The sequence below is a fragment of the Tripterygium wilfordii genome, chromosome 22 (assembly GCF_013401445.1).
Source record: "Tripterygium wilfordii isolate XIE 37 chromosome 22, ASM1340144v1, whole genome shotgun sequence".
Lineage (NCBI taxonomy): Eukaryota > Viridiplantae > Streptophyta > Magnoliopsida > Celastrales > Celastraceae > Tripterygium > Tripterygium wilfordii.
In genome coordinates, this window is record NC_052253.1 from 2,166,877 (window position 1) to 2,194,344 (window position 27,468).

At 38.4% G+C, this 27,468-nt stretch overlaps 7 protein-coding genes across 14 annotated transcripts; 3 read left to right on the forward strand and 4 right to left on the reverse strand.

Moving 5' to 3' along the window:
- Nucleotides 1-1,384: 1,384 nt before the first annotated feature.
- LOC119991664 (mitochondrial import receptor subunit TOM20-like) lies at nt 1,385-4,698 on the reverse strand. Of its 2 annotated transcripts, none has more exons than XM_038838056.1 (6): nt 4,509-4,698; nt 4,201-4,279; nt 3,934-4,103; nt 3,814-3,861; nt 2,795-2,884; nt 1,385-1,733 (listed from the first exon to the last, which is right to left on the reverse strand). In XM_038838056.1, the coding sequence occupies exons 1-6, from the start codon at nt 4,605-4,607 to the stop codon at nt 1,605-1,607; spliced, it is 615 nt and encodes a 204-aa protein (XP_038693984.1). In that variant the 5' UTR covers nt 4,608-4,698; the 3' UTR covers nt 1,385-1,604. The 2 variants fall into 2 exon arrangements, with proteins under 2 accessions (XP_038693984.1, XP_038693985.1); XM_038838057.1 differs by lacking the exon at nt 1,385-1,733 and adding an exon at nt 1,830-2,061.
- Nucleotides 4,699-4,816: 118 nt separating this feature from the next.
- Nucleotides 4,817-9,611, forward strand: LOC119991666. Of its 2 annotated transcripts, XM_038838058.1 has the most exons (5): nt 4,817-5,028; nt 5,117-5,182; nt 7,062-7,136; nt 9,031-9,142; nt 9,471-9,611. In XM_038838058.1, exons 1-5 carry the CDS (start codon nt 4,854-4,856, stop codon nt 9,475-9,477), a joined length of 435 nt encoding a protein of 144 aa, XP_038693986.1. In that variant the 5' UTR covers nt 4,817-4,853; the 3' UTR covers nt 9,478-9,611. The 2 variants fall into 2 exon arrangements, 1 of the variants encoding a protein (XP_038693986.1); XR_005466248.1 differs by lacking the exons at nt 4,817-5,028; nt 5,117-5,182; nt 9,471-9,611 and adding an exon at nt 5,900-6,037 and having other exon boundaries at nt 9,031-9,336.
- LOC119991663 (65-kDa microtubule-associated protein 8) lies at nt 5,049-10,330 on the reverse strand. Of its 2 annotated transcripts, XM_038838054.1 has the most exons (12): nt 9,788-9,871; nt 9,490-9,693; nt 8,822-9,079; nt 8,481-8,693; nt 8,032-8,187; nt 7,797-7,956; nt 7,566-7,717; nt 7,387-7,474; nt 6,885-6,958; nt 6,165-6,239; nt 5,666-6,013; nt 5,049-5,182 (listed from the first exon to the last, which is right to left on the reverse strand). In XM_038838054.1, exons 1-11 carry the CDS (start codon nt 9,869-9,871, stop codon nt 5,684-5,686), a joined length of 1,794 nt encoding a protein of 597 aa, XP_038693982.1. In that variant the 3' UTR covers nt 5,049-5,182; nt 5,666-5,683. The 2 variants fall into 2 exon arrangements, with proteins under 2 accessions (XP_038693982.1, XP_038693983.1); XM_038838055.1 differs by lacking the exon at nt 5,049-5,182 and having other exon boundaries at nt 5,619-6,013; nt 9,788-10,330.
- Nucleotides 10,331-11,138: 808 nt separating this feature from the next.
- Nucleotides 11,139-15,347, reverse strand: LOC119992108 (ELMO domain-containing protein C-like). Of its 2 annotated transcripts, none has more exons than XM_038838738.1 (9): nt 15,042-15,347; nt 13,532-13,641; nt 12,966-13,034; nt 12,593-12,708; nt 12,402-12,456; nt 12,095-12,215; nt 11,852-11,899; nt 11,634-11,728; nt 11,139-11,544 (listed from the first exon to the last, which is right to left on the reverse strand). In XM_038838738.1, the coding sequence occupies exons 1-9, from the start codon at nt 15,136-15,138 to the stop codon at nt 11,446-11,448; spliced, it is 810 nt and encodes a 269-aa protein (XP_038694666.1). In that variant the 5' UTR covers nt 15,139-15,347; the 3' UTR covers nt 11,139-11,445. The 2 variants fall into 2 exon arrangements, with proteins under 2 accessions (XP_038694666.1, XP_038694664.1); XM_038838736.1 differs by lacking the exon at nt 15,042-15,347 and adding an exon at nt 13,771-14,237.
- Nucleotides 15,348-15,527: 180 nt separating this feature from the next.
- Nucleotides 15,528-19,629, reverse strand: LOC119992107 (probable arabinosyltransferase ARAD1). Of its 2 annotated transcripts, XM_038838735.1 has the most exons (5): nt 19,463-19,628; nt 18,991-19,353; nt 17,056-17,352; nt 16,871-16,966; nt 15,528-16,513 (listed from the first exon to the last, which is right to left on the reverse strand). In XM_038838735.1, the coding sequence occupies exons 2-5, from the start codon at nt 19,297-19,299 to the stop codon at nt 16,094-16,096; spliced, it is 1,122 nt and encodes a 373-aa protein (XP_038694663.1). In that variant the 5' UTR covers nt 19,300-19,353; nt 19,463-19,628; the 3' UTR covers nt 15,528-16,093. The 2 variants fall into 2 exon arrangements, with proteins under 2 accessions (XP_038694663.1, XP_038694662.1); XM_038838734.1 differs by having other exon boundaries at nt 18,991-19,629.
- Nucleotides 19,630-20,889: 1,260 nt separating this feature from the next.
- Nucleotides 20,890-23,025, forward strand: LOC119990797 (probable signal peptidase complex subunit 1). 3 transcript variants are annotated; one of them, XM_038836899.1, is made up of 3 exons: nt 20,890-21,017; nt 21,258-21,575; nt 22,752-23,025. In XM_038836899.1, the coding sequence occupies exon 2, from the start codon at nt 21,300-21,302 to the stop codon at nt 21,573-21,575; it is 276 nt and encodes a 91-aa protein (XP_038692827.1). In that variant the 5' UTR covers nt 20,890-21,017; nt 21,258-21,299; the 3' UTR covers nt 22,752-23,025. The 3 variants fall into 3 exon arrangements, with proteins under 3 accessions (XP_038692827.1, XP_038692829.1, XP_038692828.1); XM_038836901.1 differs by lacking the exon at nt 22,752-23,025 and adding an exon at nt 22,588-22,603; XM_038836900.1 differs by lacking the exon at nt 22,752-23,025 and adding an exon at nt 22,267-22,561.
- Nucleotides 23,026-23,735: 710 nt separating this feature from the next.
- On the forward strand, nt 23,736-27,357 carry LOC119990486 (nuclear pore complex protein NUP54-like). Its single transcript, XM_038836426.1, has 9 exons — nt 23,736-24,293; nt 24,560-24,613; nt 24,839-24,898; nt 25,036-25,146; nt 25,853-25,918; nt 26,021-26,107; nt 26,479-26,580; nt 26,665-26,811; nt 27,078-27,357. The coding sequence occupies exons 1-9, from the start codon at nt 23,889-23,891 to the stop codon at nt 27,213-27,215; spliced, it is 1,170 nt and encodes a 389-aa protein (XP_038692354.1). The 5' UTR covers nt 23,736-23,888; the 3' UTR covers nt 27,216-27,357.
- Nucleotides 27,358-27,468: the final 111 nt, after the last annotated feature.

A 27,468-nucleotide genomic window follows, 5' to 3' on the forward strand; every position in this document is an offset into this window, starting at 1 on the left:
TTCCAGCAAGGGAAAGTGCCCAACTCAAATGCGCCAGCTTTACCCTCCCACCTTATTCTATAAATGGTAAGTGGTGGACCTGCCCCACTAAGATACCCTTGATTGCTAAGGAAGTCACAATTGAACAAAGAATATGTAAAATATCATCCTATAGTTGCACAGTACATACAAGACCCCAATTTGGACATTCTTTCCTCACATAGGCCTAAAAATAGTTCACATCATCTTCAACTATCCTGCAGCAGTGAGGACCTAATTAATGTAAAAACAGGTTAATGTGTCATCCTAACAGAGAAAGAGAAATTTTCCCAAAAGTTGAATCCAACCAGGTCTGAAGCCACACAGGGAAAGAACCACAAAGGGACTGAACTTTAATCTAAAAGTGTTTTTTTTTCTTCAATTGGTATATATCTGCATAGGCAAAACTACTATGTTCAAGAGGAACAAAGTTCAAGGGTGAGAAAAGGCACAAAAATTGGCTGCTTATAATATTATTATCCGTATTGTTGGTGAAATAAGCAATTTAAACTTGATGTAATGCTCATGAATGAAGTCTAAAAGCACAAGATGGGAATGTAAAATATAAACGAAGAAAGATCCTTGTATCAGTGATGCAACAAAATACGTCATTACATAATCAGGCCAGAAGTTTAGATCATGATAATAGTTGGAGTACAAAGCTTCAAGGAGTACTACAATTCAAAATTTCATTATACATTGTGCAAAATCGAGCACGAGGTTATTACGTGGTGTCCTTCCAACTTAAGTGGGCGAGTTTGGGTTGGGGACCGAGCGAATACTTGAATTTGCAACTAACCTTCAATGTTTTTATTTAAAGGGTTTCTACTGTCATTGGGCGGCGCATGCATGCAATCCTACAGAGTTGTTCTTTCCTCTATCTCAAACTTAATTTTCCCATGAAATAACTGTTTCCTATCTCATACAAACAATAATTTGGATAAAAATCAAGCGTAGGAAAAGTAATTACACAGAATATTAGAACTAAATCTGTTAGCAGATCTTACTTGTGCTTTATAGCTTTCATGGTTTCATACTTTATATGGATTGCTATATTGCTTTCACTGCATTCTCTATGCTAGCTCAGAATGAATGATCATGATGCACAATATAATTCCTCGTATTTTTGGGCAATTATAAAAATTAAATGCTACAAAATGGCAGAAAATCTGAAAATAACTAGCTATATATATATATATATATATATATATATATATATATTCCTGTAAATCAATTACAGCAAAGAGAAACCAAGTCCGAACGAAAACAAATCATTTGCTAAAGCCATAGAAGATGATAAAAACAAAAATAGTTTTCCTCTTTCGCAGACAATTATAGAGTACATGGTGAAAATATTAAATATCCATGATGAGAAGTCATAATTTAAGAAAAAATTATCAGCTTAACAAAATTAGAAAATAATACATAAGCAACAGCAATCAAAATAAACGTGGCTACAATGCGACATGCAACATTGAACTTACTATAACTTCCCCGGTTCATTTGGTTCATTACTTCTTCATTTTTGAAAACATCCAACAAAAACAAAGACATGGTTATTTTAAACATGGAGCAAGTTTATGGGCTTATCTTGGAGGAGGGGGAGGGATATGGGATTTTGCCATTCCCACCCATGCAACAATTCCAACTGCTAGGATTATCCATCCAAAAATGTCGTACTTGAGATCATTGCTCTTATTCTTCTTCTTAGAACTCTGGGAAAAAAGAGAGAGAATAAAACAGAAATACAAAAAACAATCTACACGAAAAAGGAGTGCCCATCAACAGGCAGTAGTCAATCCAAACAACCATATCACAAATGTGAGAACGATCAATTAATTCATTATTTTATTCTTTCTCCACAACACAAATTCAGGGCCTTAGCATACTTTAACCCATTTCCATTCACAGTTTGTCACAAATCACACCTATAATGGACCATCTCCAATTAAATTAAAACCTAGGTAAGAAAATTGCCTATACAGGTGTCCAAGTGGGCTTGGCATTGGCAATCCTCAATAAAAAGTAATTGCTCAAAACTTTCTGCAAAAATAAAAAATATTTCACATATTATCCAACTACACCAAGGAATATATATGGGATTAGACTAATAATTTACTGAGAGAAGAAGGGGTTCAGAGTCTTCAGACCAACAAAGTCCATCAATCTCAACCATGGCTAGCACTAAACCAGATTGAAGAAAGACTTAACTTTTCACTTGAGTGTATATTAACATGGAAACATGTACCATAACACCATAGAATGATCTAGAAACACAACAGACAATAATAGCCACGAAAAGTACCTAAATTAAGATTGTGATGGGTAATCATTTAAAAAAGTATTATTTTGATAAGGAAGACGAGGAACAGTTGAAAGAAACTAAGAAAGTAAAACAATATTTTCTAGGAGAGGAAAAAGGACATATGTACAAAGTTTTATTTTCCACAGCAGGTTAACATAAAAAGAGGGGAGGGCCAAGAACCTCGAAAGAACGAAAAACTACGTCAAAAGACTCTGAAAGTAAAGTACACACAAATGAGAAAGCTGAAAGAAAAGAAAAAGGTAATAATTAAACAGCAAATATTACATATTTGTGTACAGAGAAAATCATTTGCTTTCACCCACCATCACCAGCAATTGATCATAGTTAACGACTTAAGGCAACCACAAAGATTCTTTTTATTCAAATATTATATATGCAAAACAGGGAAAAGGTCCTGAAAATGCAAGTCTAAAATAAACTTGTGCTTAGGTAAAGCTGCATTTCTCTCACCTTTGCATTAGCAGAAGCAGACGATCCCCCATCCCCACTCTGCTGCTGACTAAATCCATGCTTATGGATCTCCTTGTGCAACTCTGGTGCCTAAAACAAACAGCAATGAGTTCAGCCATGGTCACACCATGATGTCAACTCGAATCGATAAAATAAATATTATCAAAATCATTGTTGAAGCAGTTCCACTAATCCTAAAAATCAATTGATTTAGAACATCGACAGCAAAGAACACCTCCAGCTCAAGGCATCACAAACAAACATAACATCACCAAGGAATCATCCCCACAAATGTCCAACAACTTATCAAGTAACTGAACCTCATAGAGTCCAAGATATTCATCGCACGACCCCTCTGTAAACCAATGATTCCCCACAGAGAAAAATACCAGCCTCTACCAAGTGCATGCTACCGACCACCCAAGGTCACTAATTTGTAAAAAAATTTAACCATGTATTTAAGGTTGTGTTCCATATATCTCGCTTGTCAATATATGTATTTATACAATAAACATTCAAATTATGTAAAAAAGAGTGGAGAAAAATGGTTACATGATGACCACCATAACCACCCTCATACTCTCATAACTCTCATCAATTGTATGGGGCATATGAAGCAAAGCTATTGTGAATGCCACAATATCAAGCCTTGTGGGTTTGGGATCCCTAATGTATCACATCCATAATTCCTGCTCTAAATCAATGGAGCAAATCTATCGAAGCAAAAATTCTAGAGTTCATAAACTACATCCCCAAATACTCTAAGACCAACACATTAACTAAACTGGAAAATGAACTTCAAAGAATAATACACAGATACATGTTCTGCATGTTCTTGGTGGTTCTTCAAAATTATCCATAAAAAAAACTTTTACTGAATAGATAACAGCCAGCTTATATATGCAACCACCAAATTAGAGCTTTCGGAAAAGTCATATTGGATCTTAGTCTAGAATTCTTGTATGTCAAGTAATCATATCCGCATAAACTACTAATCAGAGAAGGTTACAAGAGAATACCTTGGCAGCAACTTCTAAAGACTTGCGGTAGAGTTCATTAGTCGAATCCTACAGTAACAGGTTCCAGCTTTAAGCTTCGGTTAGCACAATGCATGTTCAGAGCTTTAAATTGAATGTTACCTCATCTACTGCTTTTTGGAAAAAATCAGCAGCCTTATCAAAATAACCCTTAGCTTCACCAGGGTCAGAGAGCATAAATGCAAACGAAGTGTGTGCATTCCCCAGGTACCACAGAACATCAGGCTTTGCAGGGTCTATAGACAAAGCCTCCTCTAACTTTGACATTGCATCTAAGCAATTAATATTCATGCTGTCAGTAAATAAAGAAAACGTATTCCAAACAAGAAAACAGCAAAACATGCCAAACATTCAGCCAAAAATACATACCATTTAACATATTCTTTGCTTCTGGAACAGTTTGGAATTGAGACAATTCAATCAATGCTGCACCCCATTTAGCGAGATTCTATGATCATATCCACCATACCATAATATCAAGGAACTTCTCCACGGAAATAATTTCATTTAATTACCCGCCAACACTCAAGAAAATTAAAAAGTTGACGATCAATCATAATAATTGAGAAAAAAAACCATCAAACATCAAGTATATTTACATAAACAATAAGAAGGTAAAATTACGATCAATAAACAGTAAAAAAGAAGTAAAGGGTTCTGCAAAAAAAGAGACGTACATCGGCATCCAACGGGTCCTTGGCGTAGGCAGCCTCAGCGGACTTTCGAGTGTGCTCGAACAGAAGCAACCGATCGAAGTCGCTCTGCGAAAACTCCATTTTTCACGTTCAGGGATGCTGCAACGACGAGTTCTAGGGTTTTCAAGTGAGAGAAATTTCACTCAGTCCGTGGCCGCTTTCTGGAGTTAGGGTTTTAAAAAAAGGGAAGAAAAATATCTTGGAGGGTTTTAGACTTTATCCTTCTGCGATGTGGACGTACAAAAAGTCTTCTGCCACGTGGACGTCGTTGGGGGTTCGGGGAGATAAATCTCTATTTCGTTGCAGCAGGATTGCAGGAGGTCGCCTATGACCGTGCCGGACGACACCGCCAGCGAGTATTTTTTGAGAGAACTTTTCAATGTGAGATTTGAATTGGTTCACTTGGAAAGTTTAACAGTCGAGATTTTAGGAATTCTCGGAATTTCTCCGATTCCTCACCGAGAAATTTGCAGAAACTGTAAAGGAGAAGAAGTGAAAGATGGTGAAACTCGAGCACGTGCGAATCGTCGTTAAGAGGCACCGGTCAACTAGCGATGTTCTCATCGGCGAACTCCCGGTGCCAACTCAGTCATCGGATCGGCCGGAGACTGATAAGTGCCATACTCGGCCAGCCGCTGGAAAACTGGCACCTCCAGGTACTCGCCGAATTGACCATTTGTTCTCTAAGCCTGCAAGCGACACCACAGTTCAAACGAATGAACCCTAGATTCTCTTTTATTTTCCATTTTCATTGTCGAATTTAAGTTCCATCTGTTGTGATTATAGAATGGCTAGATTTAATTCGAAATCAAACTTGCAATTCAATTATGTGTTGACTCAATTTTACATGTTCACTATGTGTGCTTGTGCTTTGTGTCAAATATTTCCTGCATAGACAATGAAAGTCAGGAGAAGTTCTGCTTTACATGCCTAAAAAAGCAGTAAATTGCAAATACACAAAATCTATACATGCCATAGAAGTAGCATCCTCAAAGCTCTTATTTTTGCCTGCAGTCACGAACTTGAGGTTCTGGATGCATAAATACTCAAATTTTGTTCTTAATAACTTTATATGACATTATTGTTCTTCAGGACATAGTCTGTGCTTATTTTAAACGATTCTGCTCCATGACTCCCAATGGCATTGGAAATCTAATTCAAAATTCAGGAGACAAAGGGCCAGAAAATGTTGACACCACTGAAGCTGTTTCATCTCTAAGATGAGAAGCGAAGTTGGATCGAGCAAACATCTTTTGGTTATGAATTTTCCTTCCTTCTTTTACATAGGAAATGCCTTGAGTTGCAGAATTGATACTGTTGGATTCCATCTGTTGAATACCTAGAGAAAGCCTTCTGTTTAGAGGGGTAGCAGTACTACAACCTCCATTTAAACTCATGTTTAGAATACGGCGACTACTGGTGCCTGGCCTGAACCCTATCACCTTTTCATGCTCGAGTATGACTTGGGTTTGCACCTTCTTATTTTCCTGCATCATCAGCCTCTAGAATAGGTAAGCTCATTATAGATGCCCTACCATGCTGGTTTTTCTTTTTATTATTTTTTGTCATTACATGCTTATCTTTATAAAATGTTTCGAAGGCTACTACCATAGGAGGAATACAAAACATGCATATTACCCTTTGCTTTTGCTTCTCCTCCTCCTTTTCTTGCCTTAGCATGTTGTATTCTTCCAACATTGCCAGGAGAGGTACCTTAGAAAACCATAAATCATGCAACAAATTTATTAGGTCTCCTAATAGGAGCTTAAAATCTATTATAAACCAGTGCAGGATCAATTCATGGATTCACAACATTTGAAGTATTTCAAACTTTTCATGGATTTCCTACATTAATATAGATATTTATTTATTGAAGATACATTTTTTTTTCTATTAATGAATTTGACTAAGAATATCCCTAAACAGGACTTTTGAACTGATGGTGCTACTTGACTAAACTTTACCATTGCAAAACGAGCTTTTACATTTTATCGTGTCCAGCCAAGGAGAATGATTCTTATAGCAGCTCTCCATTGATCTAGAAGACCTTATTGCTGTTAGGAAAACTTGCTTTATAACAAATGCATTTTTTTGTTTGATACGAAATCAACGCCATTGGAAAAAGGAAAAAAAGAATGTTAAAACAAAAGAGTTGACTGAGAATGCTTTTTATCCCCCTCTCCCCCTTCAATGTTTAGCCGGGAAAACAGCAGTTATTAGAGAAATGAAAACCTTACCTTTGTGTTCCTCGTACAACATTAAGGACATTTCCTTTTGCTTTCAAACCACACACATAAGTAGCAGATAGTCAAATGAAATAATAGGTTCAATACAATCTCCTGTAATAAATTATCTTACCTCATCATACAAGAAAACTTTGTTTCTTTCTTCTTCCCAGCTTTTAGTCTTTTCCATAAGTGAGTCCACCAAAGCTGCATAATGTTTCTATGTAACTAACAAATACATATATGCATACATTGACACACAAATGTAGATAGCTATCTTCACGCATGTATCCATAAATGTTATTTGCAGGCCCTATCACTGTATGTTTTGAGATTAAAAGGAATTGCTTGCAATCAATACAGATATTAATTCCAACTCATCCAGGTAACATCCTACTTGGTTAAGCTTGCATGTAACACCGCTTTAAGTGCATCTTCTATGTATTTTCTGTCATTTTACAATTTGGTGAAGGAGTGCTGGAGTGGTGATGGTATGGAGAATGTATTAGGGTAAAAATTTGCTCTACAAAAATTGTTTTTCTCGTTTGACATAACTAGATCAAAGCATAGAAGTTTTGATGTCCAACTTCCTTTTGGAGTTAGAATTGTAACATATTGGAAATTTCCAATTCTACCTTGGATTTTTTTGACCATTATTCGGGCGCGTTCTGCACGTCTCAGGTTTTTATGAGCACCTCTGCTAACTGAATATCGATTCTGATCCTGAAAACATGCGGGCAATAGGAAACATGATCTGGATACAGCAATTGGAACCTATTAAACTTGATGTACATCAGTTTGTGGGAGAACTAACCATGCTATATTCTTCTAACCAGTGCTCTTCATCACGTGCTAACAGCCATTTTTCCACCTTCTCCATTATTCCCTTCCTGCTAGAGGCTTCTTCTCTTACTTTTGAAATCTGTTCATCCATGCTCATGAGGAGATCAGCGTGATCAATCTCCCCTATGGTACGACTAATGTCAGTATCTGGGCCATAGCAGTTAAAAAGTTGAAAAAGAACAAATTTTTTAACTGAACCTACCAGAGTTTATAAGCTTCATGATATTTTCCATTTCTAATCTTGAAGGGATCCCCATATGTGAGTTGTTGCATATCTCCTCCAGTTCATTCTGTTTCTTGAGAAAAAGTTCTTTCATTTTGCTTGCTTTTAACTGATCCAGTCTCTTGACTTCAGCCTCGGCCTTAAAAGGAATTTAATTAACTGTTATGTGTAGTTGCTTCCAAAATGTTGCAGTCAATAAATCATATATACTTACCTGCTGAATTATATTTAACGTAAGGCTTCCGGGATCTGCTACTTCCACTGAGGAGACTGATAATAAGCCAGTAACATGTGAGAACAGTCGACGATCTTCATAGGGTGTGTCCATAAGATTCCACAAGTTTGTCAGTGCTGTTCCAAGATGGTGAAGCTGACAAATTCAGGAAAAACAGAGTGGGCTGAATCTTAGTGATAAAGAACAAAAGGGGTGGAGACGATGAGTGTGGCTGGAAACCTGGAAAAAACCTTGAGTGCACTAACTATATCATAAACTTCTGATTTTACCATATTTTTGGTTGCTTCATCTTCACATTTCAAGTTACATGTCATCATTCTGAGTATTTATATCTACATATCACCTAGGCAGCATGATTTTCTGCTGCATAGGTGCCAAATCTTGTCGAAATAGTTTGCTTAAAAGAGGGTCTACTACATAAGACTCACCTTCTCAAGTCGCTTTTGTTTTTCTTCCTCGAGGGATACCACAGTGCTGTTGAGTTTTTCCAAAATGCTGTCACTTATGTTTTTTGATATTCCACAAAGTTCATTCAAGCTTGGATGAACCTTTGTTATAATCATGGAAGACTCCATACCCAATGTTGCAGATAAATTCTGGATTGTGCCTATATATGCTTCTACTCTCTGGAGCCTGTCGCTCTTTGGTGTCAATACGAGAAGGATACATGTTTAGAATCCTTGTTAAAGGAGGGTAAAGACCCACATATATTTAAAAAAGAAAGTCTGCGGAATGTACGCAAAACATTCCCAAATCATTGTCGTGGTACCTTCTCATTATGGAGTGTTTGTAGCTCAGTCTGACATTCTTCAAGTTTCTTCAGTGAAAGATCATTCTCGTTTATGATCACATTTGTTGATGAATCATCATATACTGACTGACCTGCTATTTCTGCTGATATTCTCTGAATCTGCCCTTGCACAGCTCTGAACTGGTTGACCCTCTCTTCTTTTCTTAACCGCATCTCCCTCAATGCAGGTGTGATGGCATCGAGCTGCTCCTTCAGTGTTCCAGAAATCTTTTCTGGCTGTATAGATGGTAATTGTAACGAGCATGGAAGTATGAGCCAGGTAAAAATCATTAGGGCAAGGTGAGCACTTGTTGGAATTTGGCGATTAAATAGGCAGTGTATATGCCCAGTTTAAATTATAGCATGCTTGGCCTTTAGAATTACAGGGAAAAAGGTATTGTGATGCATATGATTCAACTTTAACAAGGTAATATATGAGTATAATATATTTGCATCAGGAACTAGATTTTTTTTTCCTTGATGTTTTTATATAATATGCAATGCTGTTCCTGGATTCATACGCTGTTGAATGATTTGAAGTTCTGATTACACAAGGGCTATTAAAATAGGTCCCATTTACGGGAAAAAACCTGCAATTGTTTTCTAATGCGTGTCTGACTACTGACAGAGATTGATGGATAACCTACCCTTCCAGGAAGCACTCGTTCTCCGAGCGACAAAAGAAGGTGGGTAAATTCAGCTTCAGATTCTGCCAACTCCTGATGCAGACGAGCCCTTGATATATTTGCATTGTCCACTTTTCTCCTATAGACCTCTAAACACTCTTGTTCTAGATCCAGCAGAACCTTCTCTCTTTCAAACTTATCCTCACCAACTTCATCCCATATCATCTGCTTTGTATTAAGGAAAATGAAAAAAAGAAGTTAGAAAAAGCAAAGCCCATTAGATTATAAATATCACTATAATTTATAAACGATCACTTGCCTGCAATTCTTGAAGTAAATAGCCACATGATGTTTCTATTAACGTAGAGCTTCGCATTCCAATAGGTGTATTAGTTGAACCCATCTACTGTCTTTTTGGTTTTTGGTGGAACTGGAGAGATGCTAGGATATGTTGAAGGAAATGGTTTTGGAACAGATGCGTCCTCCACTACTTCTTTCAGTAGCTGTGGGTCTGCTCTCATTGATAACTGTGGAGAAAGACAGAGATGGTGGGGGCTTTGGGTGTAAGTTTTGCTTGAAAGACAAGGCTGACAGTGGTAGGTGTTGTTGAGGCTGGCTTTGTGTTCAAGGATCAGCCAATTCAGTTGATGCTCCAGCACAGCTATTTCCCATCCTTTCTGAAAATTGAAAAGGTAAGAGACACATATTTGTCTTTACCATAATTCATGAAAGCTAAAGAGTTTCTTATTCTGTGATGTTTCACTTATTTGTCACAATCGAATTAATCTTAGATAGAGATTTATCTAAATGCTTGATTCCCAAGCAATCCATACTCGGATGAAAAAGATATTACATCCAATGCTAAAATCTGGACAACCAAAGCTTTTTGCTACAAGTTAGTATTAAATCACCCTAGTACTAGGGTTCGAATCTCCCTTCTCGTTTAAAAAAAAGAAAGTATTGAATCATCTCCAATCATGACCCTGCACGTGTTAGAGACATTTTGTCCAATTCCAGTAGACACCTAGTTTTTCAAAAGCAGCGTCCCACCTTATTCACCTTTTGTGTACCACGAATAAGTGATGATTAGTCTTCAACTCCTAGCTTTAAGATTGAATTACTTGGAAGGGATAGACAAGACTCTTGAATCTTTATGTAGCAATGAAAAAGGTCGATTTTTTATATTGAGAACACATCGGGAACACATCAGAACTTAACCCAAATCCATAAACAGGAACACGCCGGGAAAACATTTGGAATGCGATTCATGATGAGTGCGGCCCTCAGACCTAAGGATAGGCCACCTCAAATTTGGGTTTGAAATTTATCCAGCTTCGGAGCATCAAAATTGAAAGGAAAAAAAAAGCAAAGATATCGACATGTTATAAGACTTAGTAAGATGCATTTTAAAATCGTGAACCTGTAAGGTCCTGGAAGGCCATATGAAAATCTTGTGATGGGTTGGGTTTGGATTTGTGTTTGGGAAGGAAGACAAGATCTTATAAAGATAGTCAAGGTCAGGTTAGGGAGTCCTAACACAGAAGCTCCTAGTTGTTTCCACACGAACAAAGCACTTGTGGAATGGTAGAGCAAATCAAAGCCAATAGCCATCCTCCATAGGTTTCGTTCATGCATCTAGAGCTAAAATAGACCATACCAAGTACCAACAGTCTGTAATGACAATTCATTTCAATATCCTTATCCAAATTACTTTGAAGGCCGCATTCTTCTCAGATGGAAATACACAATTTAGAAAATAAGAAGAAGTTGCTGCCTCACCATTGTCTTTGTTCTTTAGCCGGGCCACACCCATCAGAATACAAAGCTTAAAACTAAATGGCAGGGCCAGGATTTGCTGTATACACTATACAAAAACAATTGAGATTTCACTCCAGTATGTGTGTGAAAAAGAGAAAGGGATGTACAAGTTTGAAGTTAAATAAAAGCGTGCAGGAAAATGAAGTTCCAGTTGACTTGCTAACTGAGAAGGAAATAAGAAGGCATGTCTTCAATCCGTAGAACATCATCCATTAGAAGTTCTCTTTCAAGCTGAGCCCTGGTGGATTTCAATACATCCTGCAAACAATAAAACATTGTATGATTCTGTAAATGGCAGAAGATTCACTGTCAATTTTGTTGAATTAGGAAGTAAGTAGAGTACACACGTTGAACTCCATATAATTGGCATTCCTCTCTAGCCACTGCTTGTCCATGACCACAAAAGCCACACAATACAGCAAGTCAAATGCCCATTCATTTTCTGGATGAGAATCAGAACAATGTAACCGCAGAAAGAATCCAGTGAGTTTAGGCATCCGCTCAGCTTCATATAACATGACTCAAAAGTCAAAACAGAGTTTAGGGTGCACTGCCGGGCTCTTACCTGACAACATTTGTAAGAAAACTGATCTGACAAATGTCCTAGGTTTTGCTGCAAACAAATAAATGGACTTTTATTAACAATATTCACACCAAAAAAAAAACTAAAAAGGGACTTGAGCTTCAAGCTAATTCACAGATAAAAATGTGTTCATGGATCAGTTCGGTCTATAATGAGCTTGACCCTCCAAAAGCTCAACTTCGGAAATTCTAGTATAAAATGGGAAGAAGAACATCAGTTTCTTACAGGCCTCAAGGTCAAGCATTTGCATGATCATGAATGTGATATTTACACCTGCAACAGCAAATGGATACTCCCAAGAAGATCGCTTCCCTCCTTGTTTCTTCAATAAACGTTGAAACGATGTCTGGAACAATTAATGGAAGAGAGTATAATCAAAAGACAATGTATGTTTGCAAAAAGACACCCACAGCAAAGTCTGAAGCCCTTAGTTATCTTATTCCACTTTCCAGCAAATGGTATTTAATCTATATGATTGGCAAGAAGATTGAATATCGAAGTGCTTTTACTGTATGACAGCTTATGTACTTACTGAGAATGTCTTTGCAAAGAATACCAGGTTTTCCAAGGAAATGAATCCAGCCCCTCTGTTTATCAGAAAGAAACAGAAAAAGAAAAAAAAAAAGAAAAGAACGTATAGCTAATTGTTTTGAGATGCCTGACTTCAATAAAAAAATTGTATACCATACACTGAAAGAAAGCAAAAGACAAAGGAAAACCAACCTGAAATCAGTAGATGGATCTCTTCCTTGCCATCCCATTTCTTTCCATTGATCAGATATCAAACCATGCAGTTCCTGACCAGGAAATGTAGCAGACCATAAAGCTTTCAGAGCTTCCTGTTTTCAAGCAGATTGCTTTGTGAGTTCCTAGATAGAAATTCTTTAATCCTTGTCCAGAAAGAAAACCCAGTTTGGAAGCTTATATTATGCCACCCTTGGGTTTAGCCCCTGCCATCTAGGCATTCTTTCATGTGTGCAATTGGTCATTTGAAAAGAGTTCCTACTATGGATGTTTCATTTTTGTTATCTTGGACAGTCTCACAAGCATTTCTATGCTATATTCAACTATCAATTTTGTGAACACCAAAATGCACCTGGTGATCCGGCCTAGAAGAATCAAAGTAAACCTTCATCCGGTGCTTCAACCTTCTCAGTCTTTCTTCCTGCATATATTTGGACAAGTCCATCACATACAGATACAGCACACTATGTTTATGCAAGAACAGTGGCAACCTAACAGCCAGCTAAAAGAATAGCAATATATACAAGACTAGTATTCCCCAAAATTGTATGCACTCTTTCACCAGAATTTGATGCAGTTTTAAGCTGAAGAATGCATTCTTTATGCTATGCAAAGGGCACAATCCAGAAAATAGAAAAGACACAAAATTCCAGCAGATAGGAAGGATTAATGAGAGAGAGTGACCAACTATACAATTGTCAGCTCCCGTTAATATTTGAGGCATTTTGCTAGGGGTAACACAACCACTTAACCATGGAAACAATTCAATAGAGAAGTTGTCAAGTGACTTCAAACCAGTAAGGCATGGCCAAGAAGTGGCAACCTCATTGGTTCAAATATGAAAACTGATAATTTTTTTATAAAAAAAGAGTGTTTCGCGCTCCTTTCATTTATTTCTTGATAAATTGGCGTACTTGCCTGTAGGGGAGTCAGGTTGATGCAAATTCTTTCATAAACACCCTTTCGCTTAAAACAAACACAAGTGAGGCCCTTACCAATCCAAGTTGGTGTCCCACAAGTTACATCATCTGCATAGAACGATGAAACCAGTTATACAATTGCATCCACAATCTACATACAAGCCATTGCCCAAATAAACATCCGGGAAGAACATCAAAACGTGCCAGAAATAAACAGAGCAAGCAGTTCTTATCAACCTGACAAAGAAACCAGACGAAGGCATTTCATAGCAGCAATGTGAAACAGCAATACTATTTAAAACTCACACCAAGAAGTTCAACTGCTCTAGAGACCAAGTTGCAGTTTCTCTACAAAGCGGGGACACTCATGGTCACTTGGGTATGGCCAAAATTTATAACCAATCAAGCACTTCAAAAGGTAGTAGGGGCCCACTGACAGGCGGCTGGACATAATAGCCCCACGTGCCCCACGCAAGAGACGTTACGGTTTTCACTCTAGTCCATATAAACCATAGACATCAGAGACAAAATCAAGTGGTCTTTTGCGTGGAGTGCCATCCCAACTCGGCAACTCCTATTAACGCACAACCAGTGCAGCTTTAACACCGCCCATGACAAAAGCAAACTGGAGAGTACAGGGTTTAAGCTTTCAACACCCGCTGCTCTGGGAGATTGCGGATTGGGATCACAATTCGACAACAGGGGAACATATAACATGTGTTGTAGAAATGAGTACTTAAGCCAATCTGGTCGGAAATATATACACGCGCTCCTAATGCGTGTGACGGAAACCTGAACCATTCCTCCTAATATAATGTTGCCAGAAAACGCACTATCTGTCGTCCGTTCGACACGTCCTCGTGAATAATGAACCTCAGAACAAGGAGAAAAAAAAAAGCACTAAAATTTAATAAAGTTCTAGAGCCCAATAGATTGACGGGCCATGAGTCCATGACCGTCCACATGAATGTGGGGCCCAATAAATTCACCGGCCACGAGTCCATGACCGTCCACGTGAATGTAGGGCCCAATAGAATTGATGGGCCATGATTGGGCTGAACCCCCCAGTGACCAGTGTGATGTGCCCTGATTTGCGCCAAATTCTGTATGGTCCCTATTCCCGGTGATGGCGATTTTAAACTAATTTTTCAGGAAAAAAAAAAAAAACTCCCATCATCTCTCACTGTCTCTGTCTCTGCAACAATAGTACTGGTAACATTCACCGATTTCACTAACGCCTGTCCTTAATTTCATGATTTATTAATCAACAAACATTTAGCGGTTTCAGATCGCTAAACTGAGAAGGAGCCGATCGTGGAGGACTTGACATGTCCTAGTGAATCCACAATAGAAAAGTTCTATTGAAAAATCGTAAATATGAACCAGAATCCTCTAAATCAATCGACTAAGAACACGTAGAAGAATTTGACAAAAACAAAGGTAAAAAACTAGATTAAAGTGAATCAACATAGCATCGCATAGTCACAGATAGGGTGAGAGAGAGGAACCTGAAGAAGCAGAGCCGTGTGAGCATCGATTGATGGATGAAGAAGGAGAAAGTGTAAGGATTGCGACGCAGTTACCTTGAGCCCTAACTACGCTCATCTGGAACCACTTGCTCTCAAATTCGGCAGTAACAGGGCGCTGATAGTACAGCAAGAAGAGAGAAACGGAGAAGGGAAAGGACGGGTAGTGTTGTTCGTGACCTTTTTGTGATTGCGAATTAGTGCGATTGATAAATTGTGTCGAATGACGATAGCAACCTGGTCCGGTCCCGGCAATTATGTACACTATAGAGTAAGAAAATGTATTTATTTATTTATTTTCCTTTTTCGTCTCCAGTGGCAATAGAAGGTATTTAAATTACTGGAAAAAAGATGTGAAGATTTATTTATTCCAATTTAAAATCAAAGTTTTCAACGTAAAAAAAAATCCGGATTTTTAAATTTTGAAAGGTAGTGAATGTTTGAAGACTTACAGCATTCACATTGAGATCCATAAACACACCACTTGCATACAACTGAGCAAAAACTTCTGTTTGAAACGGCTTGGCAAGAACATAGCAGCAAAAGCAATTGCCATTCATATGAAACATAAGCCAAGTAGAAAGACAAGGGTTAGCTGCTCTAGAGTTTTCTGTATTTGATGACTTGTCTATTGAGTAAACTTTGTGGAAAAAAGAAGAGAGAAGATAAACAGCTGATTAAAAGCAACTCCTCTCTAAACTCTCTGCGTAAACAGCCGAGGATGCCATTGCATTATCAAGAACTCAGTTGAGCACCCTTCTAAAAGAAAGGAAAAGGATCAGTAACTATGGTACAGAGAAGATGATGGGATTGAGGTATTTGTAACTATCGAAGAATCTGATTCGCCGTATTGATAAAGGAGGTGGAATGGAAGAAAGGGTAAAATCAAATTTAAGATGAAATGAATCAGAAAAGCTGGTTGAAGTTCTGTTTGGGGTTATAACCACCTCTCATGGTTCCCCTCATAGGTTGTCAGTATGAAAAGGTTGGATAAGGTTGTGAATGTACGACGTCACGTAAGCCAGTTCAAGAGATCATCTCCTCCACCAGTCTGGGACTTTCAATCGCTGGCTTCTATGAATAGAAAGTTCGACCCAAGGAAGCTTGTGCTTTACCTGTCTCCATAGCATATCAACAGCATCTTCTTTTTTCGGTGGATATTGAAATTCGTAGTGATGGGAGATATTCTTAAGACGTCTCCACATTTCAATCCATCTCTCCTTTGGAAATTTCCGGAGCTGATTGACAATGTACCCAGGTTCCTCTGCCTCCTTAACAGAGAAGAAAACTGAGAACTGTTTGTAGTCGATTTCATCCTCATAAGGGAGCTCAATTCTATCACTCACGATAACAGGGACACAGTGACTAACTATAGAATCAAATAGACGGCAAGATGAAGGGGTGTCTCCAGCAGGGTTTAGGCAGAACTTTGATGAGCGCATTCCTTGTGTAGACTGGCATATAATACAAGAGAACAAATGAGTTAGGGAAGACTTTACTCAAAATACTTCAATATATACATATATCAATTGATTTGGAGGTCCAGACCACTCATGAAATAAATAAGACTCCTATCCTGGTGCAAAAGACAATATTTTGTTCCTTTGGACAACTCACAGATCCCACTAGGAATTTTTTTCTCCTTTTTTTTTTCCTCGAGAAAGGATGTAAAATATGACAACAGAATAGAAATGATCAAGCGCTTGATAACAATGCAATGTGAACATCAAAAAAGATTTATTCTAGGGGGGGGAGGGACTAGATGTCCAATAAAAATAATTTTGAACCGCCTGTATAACTTTACTACATACCGCTTTTATTGTTTCCGATGTTGCAGAGCTCCTCTCATAATGAACATCATCATAACCAGATAATATCTTGGTCAATTTAGCCCGAACTATGCCCCCCTGGAACAAGCAAAACCCTTGTTGATCAATGCTTAATCTAGACGGAGGGTTTTAATATGAATATGAAAGTATCCAACTTAAAAACATACATCCTTCCTGACAGTATTCCCTCGGAAGAAAAGAAGCGTGGTACGAGACTCAAATGGATCAGGAAGGTCATCGTCTATGAAGGACTCCACAACGTGTACATAAGGTGATACCACATCTTTGCTGAGGTTTGACATGTTCCTTGGATAGCGACCAAAATCTACAACAAAGAAAATAGATGCATTCACCTGGTCCCGTAGAAATCTGAAAGCATTTGGATGTGTCATGGGAATGACATGATCTCTGCCTCCAGATCGCTGCCAGTATGTAGATTTGTGCAAAAATTCCACTAAATCAACCTGAAATCAGAAGAAACCCATATTCAACTGCAACTAACAACAGAACTTCAGACAAAGATATCATGTTGAGATTGTAGCATTTTGAACATCTTGATTTGTGAGGGGTAACAAAAATGCTAAAAGTAGACAGCACTAAAGGCTGGATTTAAGTAATTAAAGGGTTAATTACAATTGATACTGTTAACCACAATTATGAATTATCCACCACAGTTAGAATGGAACTACTCCACATCACCATGTCCACAGTGCCCTGGTCCACATCATACCCACCCATATAAATTTATGCTCTCTCTCCTGATGGACTCCTAAGTCCTAATAGAAAATGAAAATAAAAAAGCCAATACAGACAGCTATCAGCCAATTATCACCATGCTCAGTCTCCACTCAAAGCAAAGGATTGAGCCAAACTGCAGAATTTGAGTTTAGCATAGAGTAGCTTGCACAAAGCTGGATTTGTTCAAGAAGATGTTGGTATTCTACTTGAAAGATGATTTGAAGAGTGATAGAGGGAAGTAAGCCTCAAGAGACAAATCTTAGGTGAAATATGTGGCAAGAACATCCTAAGGCTGCAGCTGATGACATTAAGAGCTATATACTTCACACAAAAGTTCTTGTTTTCTTGCCCAAAAAAGATCTTGATGAGAAACACCCACTCTTGCCCTCCCACTCCTACGAACTCTTGGAAGTATTCTCAATCACAACTTGACCTCGTTAAAATTGAAGAAGGTACGAATTGTTGATTTTTCATAATCCATGAGCACATGTGTTCTTCACACATGCAGTCCATAATTTCTAAATTTTAACCTCATTGAGATTCACACAATTCCCATCTCACTATACGCCAGAAAAGGTCCCACTGTCAAGTAAGGTAAAATTATTAGACTATATTTAACATACATTCCGAGGAGACTAACAAAAGAGGAGAAGCAAAATTGAATTTGATTTTAATAGATCATCTGTGAAAAAAGAACGGCCAAAATACTCTTGGTTGCTTTCCTCCCCTTCCCAAATGTTCTGGATTTCCTAAGATAAAGAAGCACAAAAGAAATCCCAAAAAATGAGAAGTCAAAAGGAGGCAGCATTTTGAACTCACCGAAACTAATTTAATGTCTTCGACCACATCATTTTCATTTATATAGATAGTTCTTACTTGCAATCCTGAATTTCTAAATTTAGTCCATATCAGATCTCACCAACTCGCATCCACCTATATGAGCCAAAATAAGGCTCTACAGTCGCAAAAGGCAAAGATGATGGAATTCTGTTGTTCAGCTAATCCAATCCAAGGAATGAAGGGAATATCCAAAATGAGATTCAGAAATCCAGTTTGTTCCAAATAGTCATTTAAGAGATTATATGTGGACATAATACTAAACCATGTTGGTTACTTGTTTATGCTTAAAAAATGTTCAGAATTTCCATAGACGGCAAACAGCCTAACACAAAACGAATTCAACCAAAAAAAAGGGGAAGAAAGCATTTCAAACTCAAAAAAACTAATCCAATGCCTTGAACAACAGATTTCAATGCCACCAATAGTTCTCCATAATCATATCACTGTCTCGCACAAAGTGCAGTAACCAAATTACAACTAACCAAAAAGAAACTCACCACCAATACAATGAATCAATTAAGTACCTGCAATTGGCGATCAATTTCCGTCTCCGGATCTGTCATGGTATGCCCGTGACTATTAAAACTCAGCGACGAGAAAAACGGCACGAAGAATGCATCAGCGCTTTCTGGATCCATAACCCTAACCGCCTCTCTCTCCTCTCCACCACCTTCATAAAAGAGCGACGCCATTAACCAGTATTCCACACTGTGTTGCTTCTTCAGCCCCCAATTCGATGGCCAGGGAGGCAAATTCACAGCAGTAACCGGTTTGTCGTCAGGGCTTCGGCGATCAATCATCCCGACATGGAACCTCCTCGGGAGTTCATACATGTAGACCCGGAGAGGCTGTCCGTTTGCACAGAGAGTGCGTGCATACGGCGGTGACTGTAGCAGAGGGAAGAAGTACGGTCTAAGATCGACGGTGCCGATGTAAACTGAGCATGAAATCAAAAGGAGGAAGGCAAATATGAGAGAGGCTATGACGTTTCCATACATTTTTTCTGCAGATCTAGCGGTGCTTTCTCATATTTTCACATCTCCCTCGCAGAGAGGCTGAGCTCTGCCGTTGCTCGCACCAACTGAATTGTCCGTTTACTGTTATATTGTAGAAGGCAAAAATGAGGAGTAATAATTGGGAGTTAATTCCAACAGTCCCTGCAATAATGATTTATTATGCCTTTTTTCTTTTCCTCACGAATAAGAATGAGTTTTTTCTCCAAAGTAACACTCTCACAACAAGTATTTCCCAATATAACACTGGGATGAAAATATTTCTCAATTTAGCACTACACTCCATTTACACCGACATGATTATTGAAAGTTTTTTACAATCACGTCATTCGTATTGACGTGTTTGTTTTTTGCATAGTCACGTTGTTGCTACTGACGTGACTAGTGTTAGACTTTAATCACGTCATGAACAATGACGTTACTTAAAAAAGATTGAGTGACGTCGTTCTCAATGACATCACTTTTAGATCTTTGATAAGTCATTCTGGTTCTCCGTCACTTTGTGTCCTTCACGGATCCGATAAAAGATCTTTGCCCATGTTTGTGGTACCGAAATCAATCTTTCTAGAGGGTTCCTACTCCAAGCGCTTGAAGGATCTGATCATCACTTGTGAAACCCAAATCGTATCAAGAACTCAAGCCTAGATCTACTCAGCCATGAAGTCAAGATTTTCAACACATCCAAGCCTAGATCTACTCAGTTCTAACAATCACAAACCAGAGAGGACTTTCTCTTTATTTCAGAATACCCATTTATGCTGCGCAGGTCATCGATTAGGGAGGAGTATTTGGATTGGGAGCAAAAATAACAACGATGATGGGGTTTTGCTGTTGTAGTAGATGATGGGTTTTGATGTTGCTCAATCAAAAATTCTGATTTCTTTGGTGGTGTTGGCAAGGAGGGGATCAAAATTTATGGGTCCATATGGTGTCATCCGTAATGATCCTCCAGCTTCATACCCCTCAACTGCTTCTACCTTACTCAAATGGGTTTTGTAGTGTATCAAGAGAGACATAGGAGAATGGTCGGGCAAAACACAAGAATAAAGATCACGTCAATAACGTTGGCGTCACTTTATGACGCCATTGTTATTGGAGTGATTGTTGAAAAAACAATTACATCATTGTAAAAAACTCACTAATCAGGTGTTATATAAGGAAATATTTTCTTCTCAGTGTTATATTGAGGAATACTTGCTCTCATAGTATTAGTTTGAAAAAAAATTCGAATAAGAATTATGTGAATAAAAAACGTTTTTGATTTTTAAAAATTTTAACTTTCTAATGTTGTAAGTGAGCCGGTCCGGTCCGGAAAGGAACGGCCCACGAGTGGCCAGATGCGTTCGTGGTCCGACTCGGCCTATTTGGTCACAGTGTGCGGGCCGGGCCCTAAATTTTTGAAGTAATTGTGTTTTAGCAAGGGTTAGAACCATGAAGACTGCGTTACTTCTGCTTCTACGACTTCACAGTTCACAACCATCAACTCCTCCGTCGCGGGCTTTGTCTCTGTATCTTCGACGATCTTTTAAATTTTCTCGGTAAGTTGATTCTCTATTCTCCTCGATCGCCGTAATGATTCGTCACTCTGATTTCGTGCTTTTTGGTGCGATTATAGTGCTCCATGTCCGATGTTTGGTTCTCCTTGAGAAATCCAATTATGAATCAGTTAAATTTGTTGCTTAAATCTGCATCCAAATGAAGCGATTAGATATCTGTTCTTGATTTCGAGTGTCTCATTTTTGTGAAACTTTGTTTTTCGACTTCGTTTTCCGGTTTAGGGTTTAACAATTTATGTGATTGAGCGATAATTTTGTGCGGAGATGGATTGGCAAGGGCAAAAGCTATCGGAGCAGCTGATGCAGATAATTCTGTTGACGTTCGCTGTGGTGGCGCTTGTGTCAGGTTACGTGACGGGATCGTTTCAATTGATGATTGTAATATACGCTGGTGGTGTGGTGCTCACCACATTGATTACGGTCCCCAATTGGCCTTTCTTCAATCGCCACCAACTCAATTGGTTGGACTCCAGTGAGGCTGAGAAGCATCCCAAGCCGCAGAAAGCTGTGAGTGCAAAGAAGAAATCTGCTAAGAAATAGGTCAATTTTTTGATTGATCCTAATATTCGTTCTTTCTTAGGTCACAGTCTCTGCTAATGGTGTTGTTCATGTGTTTCTCAGTGAATTGATATGAACAGTTAACTTATTTTCCATATATTCTGAACATTCAAGCAATGATGATTGAAAGAAATTCTTGGTTTCAATCTGTTATATTTTCCAGTCGTGCTGCTGTTCTTGTTGATTTTTCTGTTTCTTTTGATGTTTCTTCACTAGTCTTTGTCTTACTGGAAAATTTATAAAAGAACAAAAGCGAAATAAAATAGCTTCCTTATGTAATTATCACTTTACTGTTGATCTAATTTATAGGGTCAATCTTTTCATTACATGGATATCATGAAGTAGCTTGATTTAGTTCTCAAGCTAGCGTGTTTTCTATGGAAAAATCAATGCATATGCTTCTAATATGACATTTGATATTTAGTTTAGATATATCTTTCAACCTTTGTATGTTTTGAAAGTTGAAACCTTGGAGTCATTTTGCTGTTTAAGAGAATTCTATCCATCCTCTTTTGGCAACTAGTGAAAACCTTTTGTGATGAAAACCTTGGGGATTGTAAACGGCTTGCATACACGACTGTCATCTCTGGTTGTGCAAAGATGCATATATCAAATATATGATATTATTTATGAATAATGAATAATGATAAATCTTCATTTACTGAGTCTAAAGGATTAACGCAAGAGAGATATGTTGCGTATGGTTCGTCTGCTGTTGGTTATGTTACTGGAGAACTAAATGTAAAACCCATCTGTTCACATGCCATCATTTGATCCTGATGTTTGGGTCATAGTTTGTATTCCGAACATCATTTGAAATCCTGATGTTCAACTTTTTAGTTCTTGTGGTACCACTTTTCCGCTAAAGATTCTGGTGTTATTCCTGAAAGCTGCTGTGGCCGCATTAGATTGTCTTTCTAGTGTATCGTTTGTAAATTTGGCATGTAATTGATTTGGTTTTTGGATTATACTGTTCCTCTTCTTCACAATCAAGATTTAGGTCTTATGCTTAGTGTGCGTGCTCATTTTGATCAAGTAGCAAGCGCCAAGATCTGCTCAAGGCATGCTATGACTGCAATATTGACACTTTGATCAAGTACCAATACACCCAGTTCAACTTTTTTCTCTATGATAACTGCCGATGGTTTTTGATTTCAGCTAAGATCTATAATCGCGAATGCTTCTCGAAGATAAACTAGTCTCATTGGAAATTCTGCGAATGCTTCTGGAAGATAAACTAGTATCATTGCAAATTCCGAGGATTCAGCTGTCATGAAAGAAACCAGTAATATTTGCACCATAAAAGACCTCACAAAACAAGTTGGGAGTCCACCATCGTATGTAGTATGTACAGGTAACCACATTCCGTGAATGGGTGTTCTTCATTCTCTTTTATGGTTATGGCATTGCCTCGGCATTTACAGTGTTAAACGCAAGGCAGTTAGGTTCTCATTCCTTATTGGACGATTCGCGGTTAAAAGGCACAGCGGTGAGAAGAGGACTGAATGAGGGCAAATGCAATGGTTTCTTATTTATTGGGCCAATAAAAATGTTGACCCGGTCTCACCTTTATTACACAAAAAATCAAGTCAAATACGTATTCTAATACAGTCACATCAACAAAACACATATTTCAATACAACTACATCAACAAAACACAAATTTCTATATAATTTCTCTTCCCACCCAACATGAAAGCCAACAACATTTCATTCTTCCATATTATACACAACAAAACTACATCAAATATCAATACATCCACATCAATAAAACACTTATCCCAATACAACCACATAAACAAAACACATTTTACAATACAACCACATCAGCAAAGGATAACATCTTTGTTGGCCCAACAACACTTTACCATTGCTTTTGCCCTGACTGATAGAATTGAGAGGACACGAGCAGCGCGTGGTCGTTCTATCCCTTTTTTGGGTAAAATGTAAAATCACCCCCTAAACTAATGTCGCGTTGCAACTTGATCCCTGAACGACAACAAAATAACAATCAGCATGAAAATCAATTATTAATATTACATCGTTAAAAGGAAACTAAGAACCGACTCCGGGGGCCCAATTGCCCAAGTCTCTTACCATTTAACACGCGCTGGGCCTTCAGTTCAGACGCATTGAAATTTCTGCTAGTGGAAGAGGCAAATAATCAAACACCTGAGCTGCAACGCACTGTAAATACCAAAAACCCAAGAATGGAGCCATCTCCCTAAAAAGGTTTTGAAAGTACTTTAGATGCGCCAATCTTTCCTTTCTCATCTGTGCGACTGTGTCTTTCACAATGTTCGGCGCTCAATCTTCTACTCCGGCCTTCGGTACTCCCTCGTCCACCCCTGCATTCGGGACTCCGTTGTCGACACCGGCTTTTGGTACTCCGTCATCGACACCGGCTTTTGGTACTCCGTCCTCTACGCCGGGTTTCGGCACTCCGTCTTCGACCCCAGGCTTTGGAACCCCGTCGACCCCGGCTTTCGCTACTGGTTTTGGCTCGTCTCTCTTTTCTACGCCATTCGCGTCACAAACGCCGCAGCAGCAGACTTCGCTGTTTCAGCAGCCGTCCACTGGCTTTGGATTCCAGACTCCAATTGCCGCGCCGCAAACGACGCCCTTCCCCAATGCGCAATTGACCACTCAGATGGCACCTGTGGCGCCCCTTCCTTTCTCTCTCGCCGATCGCGACATTCAAGTGCGTTTCCTTGTAACTTGTTTCGTTTTGTTGTGTTAAAACCCTAAACTAGTTCTGCTTTTGGCCCATGGTAGAGTTGCAACCTAGAGTTAGAGTTCATAGGTTCATAGGTTGAATTCTTGGAAAGAGTCTCCCCACATAATATGTGTATGGTCTGCGTACATATTGACTATCTCTCCCACGCGCCCACGGTGATAGGTTGTGCAATGGTGTTGTTTACCTTTAGACTTATTTTATTTTCTCTGCGTTTTTGGAACCAATGCTAGGCAATTGTTGATGCGTACAAGGACGAGCCTGGAAACCCTAAGTATGCCTTTAAGGTGCGTTTTCCAATTCCTGACTTTGAATGTGCTATCGTTCTCAGGCAGTAAAAGTAAATCAGTGAGCATTTTATTTTGATAAAGAAAATGAGGTTTTTGCGTTTCTGTTGTGTTATCTTTGTTTCTGCGGGGAATTAACTAGTGCAATATCTAGGATTCAGAATGATATACAACCGAACAACATATTGGACTATTGGAGGTTTAAATGGTGTGTTGATATTGCAGCATTTGTTGTTCAGTGTCACTGAGCCGCAGTATAGGGTGAAGCCTGCTGGCGTATCAGATGTGAGTTTACTGGTTCATTGCTCTATCTTTGATTGTTGGGTATAGTTTGTTCTGTGTGTTTTCCTTTAAAGCATGTTTTACTTTCATCGAGAAGTTTTTTAATTAGACTAATTATAGAGAATAGCTTGCATTTCTAGATCATGTGGGCAGAGGCTATGGCAAAACTGGAAGGTATGGATAGTACAGATCGGGAACGTCTTTGGCCACAGCTTGTTCAGGGTTTCAAGGATCTCTCACAGCGCCTGAAGGTAGTTTTTCTGAATTAAAGTTCATGTATATCGAATTTGGAATCCTGGATGTAGAAATTTGAGGGTCAATTTTTTTTTGTTTCTGAAACCTGTTGAAACTGTGACTCTGTGACTGTGAGACACAGAAGCCGTTGGTGATTTACTTGGCACAGAAAATAGGTAGTTAACTAGTTATACATAACCATTTGATTTTCCTCTAAAAATGGCTCATATGCACTGATAGGACTTTGTGGATTGAGAAAAGAGAGATTCAAAATCTTGATATGGCATTTCTAGGAACCAATTTGCCATAGGTTTTTGGTATTTGGAAATACAAATTGGACGAACTGGGCTTTTAATACTGAAAATTTGAGAGAAAATCATGGAACTTTTAAGAAGTACAAAGTACAATGTGTTTGATATGTTGAAGGGAGTGGTACACTGAAACAAACACCAATGGGGCTAGAAACAATGTTTTCAGGCTCTCAATGTGGCCTTAACTTCAGGAGCTGCATTTTTTTCCCTCGACAAATTTGGGAGGAAGGAATGTTGTTGCATTCAAATGTGTTAGGGCCTAGGGTAACTGGGGATGTAATGTTGCCTGACTAAGTTGGAAGGAAGGAATGTTGTTGCAGTCAATGCTGTATCTTGTTAGGAATATAGTGCCTTACTGGTTACTATCTGTATTAGTGGCCTGGGGTAATTGGACTTCTATTTTGTATTGCAGATCCAAGATGAAGTTATTCTTTCAGATGCCGAGAGATTGAGAACGACACAAAGCAATGTGAAAATGGTATTTCTGTCATGGATTATCTTCATAGTTGTTTTTTTCTTTTGCTAAAAAAGAAGAGTTACTTTTTCTTAATTTGCCTCTGATACACAACATTCTTGGCAGCTCCAAAGACATTTTCAGGCAGACACTCTTCCTTGGATTGAGAGATTGAGACAGAAGGAGCAAAGTCTTCAGAGGCGCTTATTAAGGGTGAGAATAGTAGTATCCTATATTAATAAATTTTTTCTGTAAACTAGGGGGTATGTTTCATACACAGCATGAAACTTTCTGCTTGCCCATGTGTCACAGCTACACAATTACTATCTGTGGAAAACAAATTTCTTATTATTATGCTTGAGACCTAATTTTTAATTTCTTCCTTCCCTTTTGCTTGTTGACTCGTGGTTTCCTTACTTTATGCTAGCTACTCATAATCTACTAGAGATGGCTAACTGACCACTGTATAATTTCCATTGTTGGGCGGGTCTGTTTTAATCAAGCTGACATTTACCAATGTGACTCACTTTTGCATATAAAGCTAATTTACTTGCATTTCTCTTTGTTATTTTGCATCCCTAAAGGTGATGAGAATAGTTGAGGCACTGGAGAATAAAGGTTGCAGGTTTCCCTTAATGAAAGGGGAAGCAGAATTGGCTGAGAAATTAGCTGCAATAACCAGGCAGGTAAAAGTCCAATATTCTTTTCTTTAATCTTTGTACTTGGCGCACATAATCAGCAAATTCTACTAACAAGCGGAGTTGTCGCAGCTGAAAGGATCTGGAGCAGAGCTTTCAAGGAGAGTTCAGAACCTGCTTACTGTATCTCGTGTACAAGCAACTGCTATTAGTGGTGGTTCTGTTTATCTTCCAGGGTCAACCAAAATTGATGATCAGTCTCTCGCCAATATGCAGGAGGTAAGCATTTAAACATTTAAGGTTGAGTTGTGATTGCTTTTATAAGGTGGTGATAATTGCTTTCATGAAGCATATTGCATCTTTCTCCTTTACCAGGGAAATGAGAGAAACAATAATATATTGCAATATTTGTTTCGAAAAATTGCCATTAAATCTTTTAAATTGTCCTCATGGTTCATGGTAAAGATGATTATTCTACCAGCGGCAATAGCAATCTGGTATTACATGCTTATGTAAAGTAACAAAGCATCTTTGCTCCTGTGCAGGTTTTACAACAACAGACCGAGGTGATTGCTAGGCTTGGCACTGTGTTGAAGCGTGATATTAGGGATATGGAAATTATAATGGCGGAGGACACAGAAATGACAGAAGATGTGAGCTTGGGAGGTGAGATAGAAATCTAAAAAATCTTGCTGATTTTGTTAATCATATTTTTTCACATGTTGAAGTTTTGTCATTTGATAAAACAGTAGTAAATTTATTTACTGACTGAGATTACTGTTGATCTTGAGAAGTTTTATCAAATGTTCATAGATTTTGGTCAAATTTTAATGCGGATTGCCAATAATATTACCGCAGTCCTACTTTATCCAGGGTTGATAGATGTCCCTAGAAAATCCTAAACGTTGATACAACTGGCAAATCACAGATGATAGT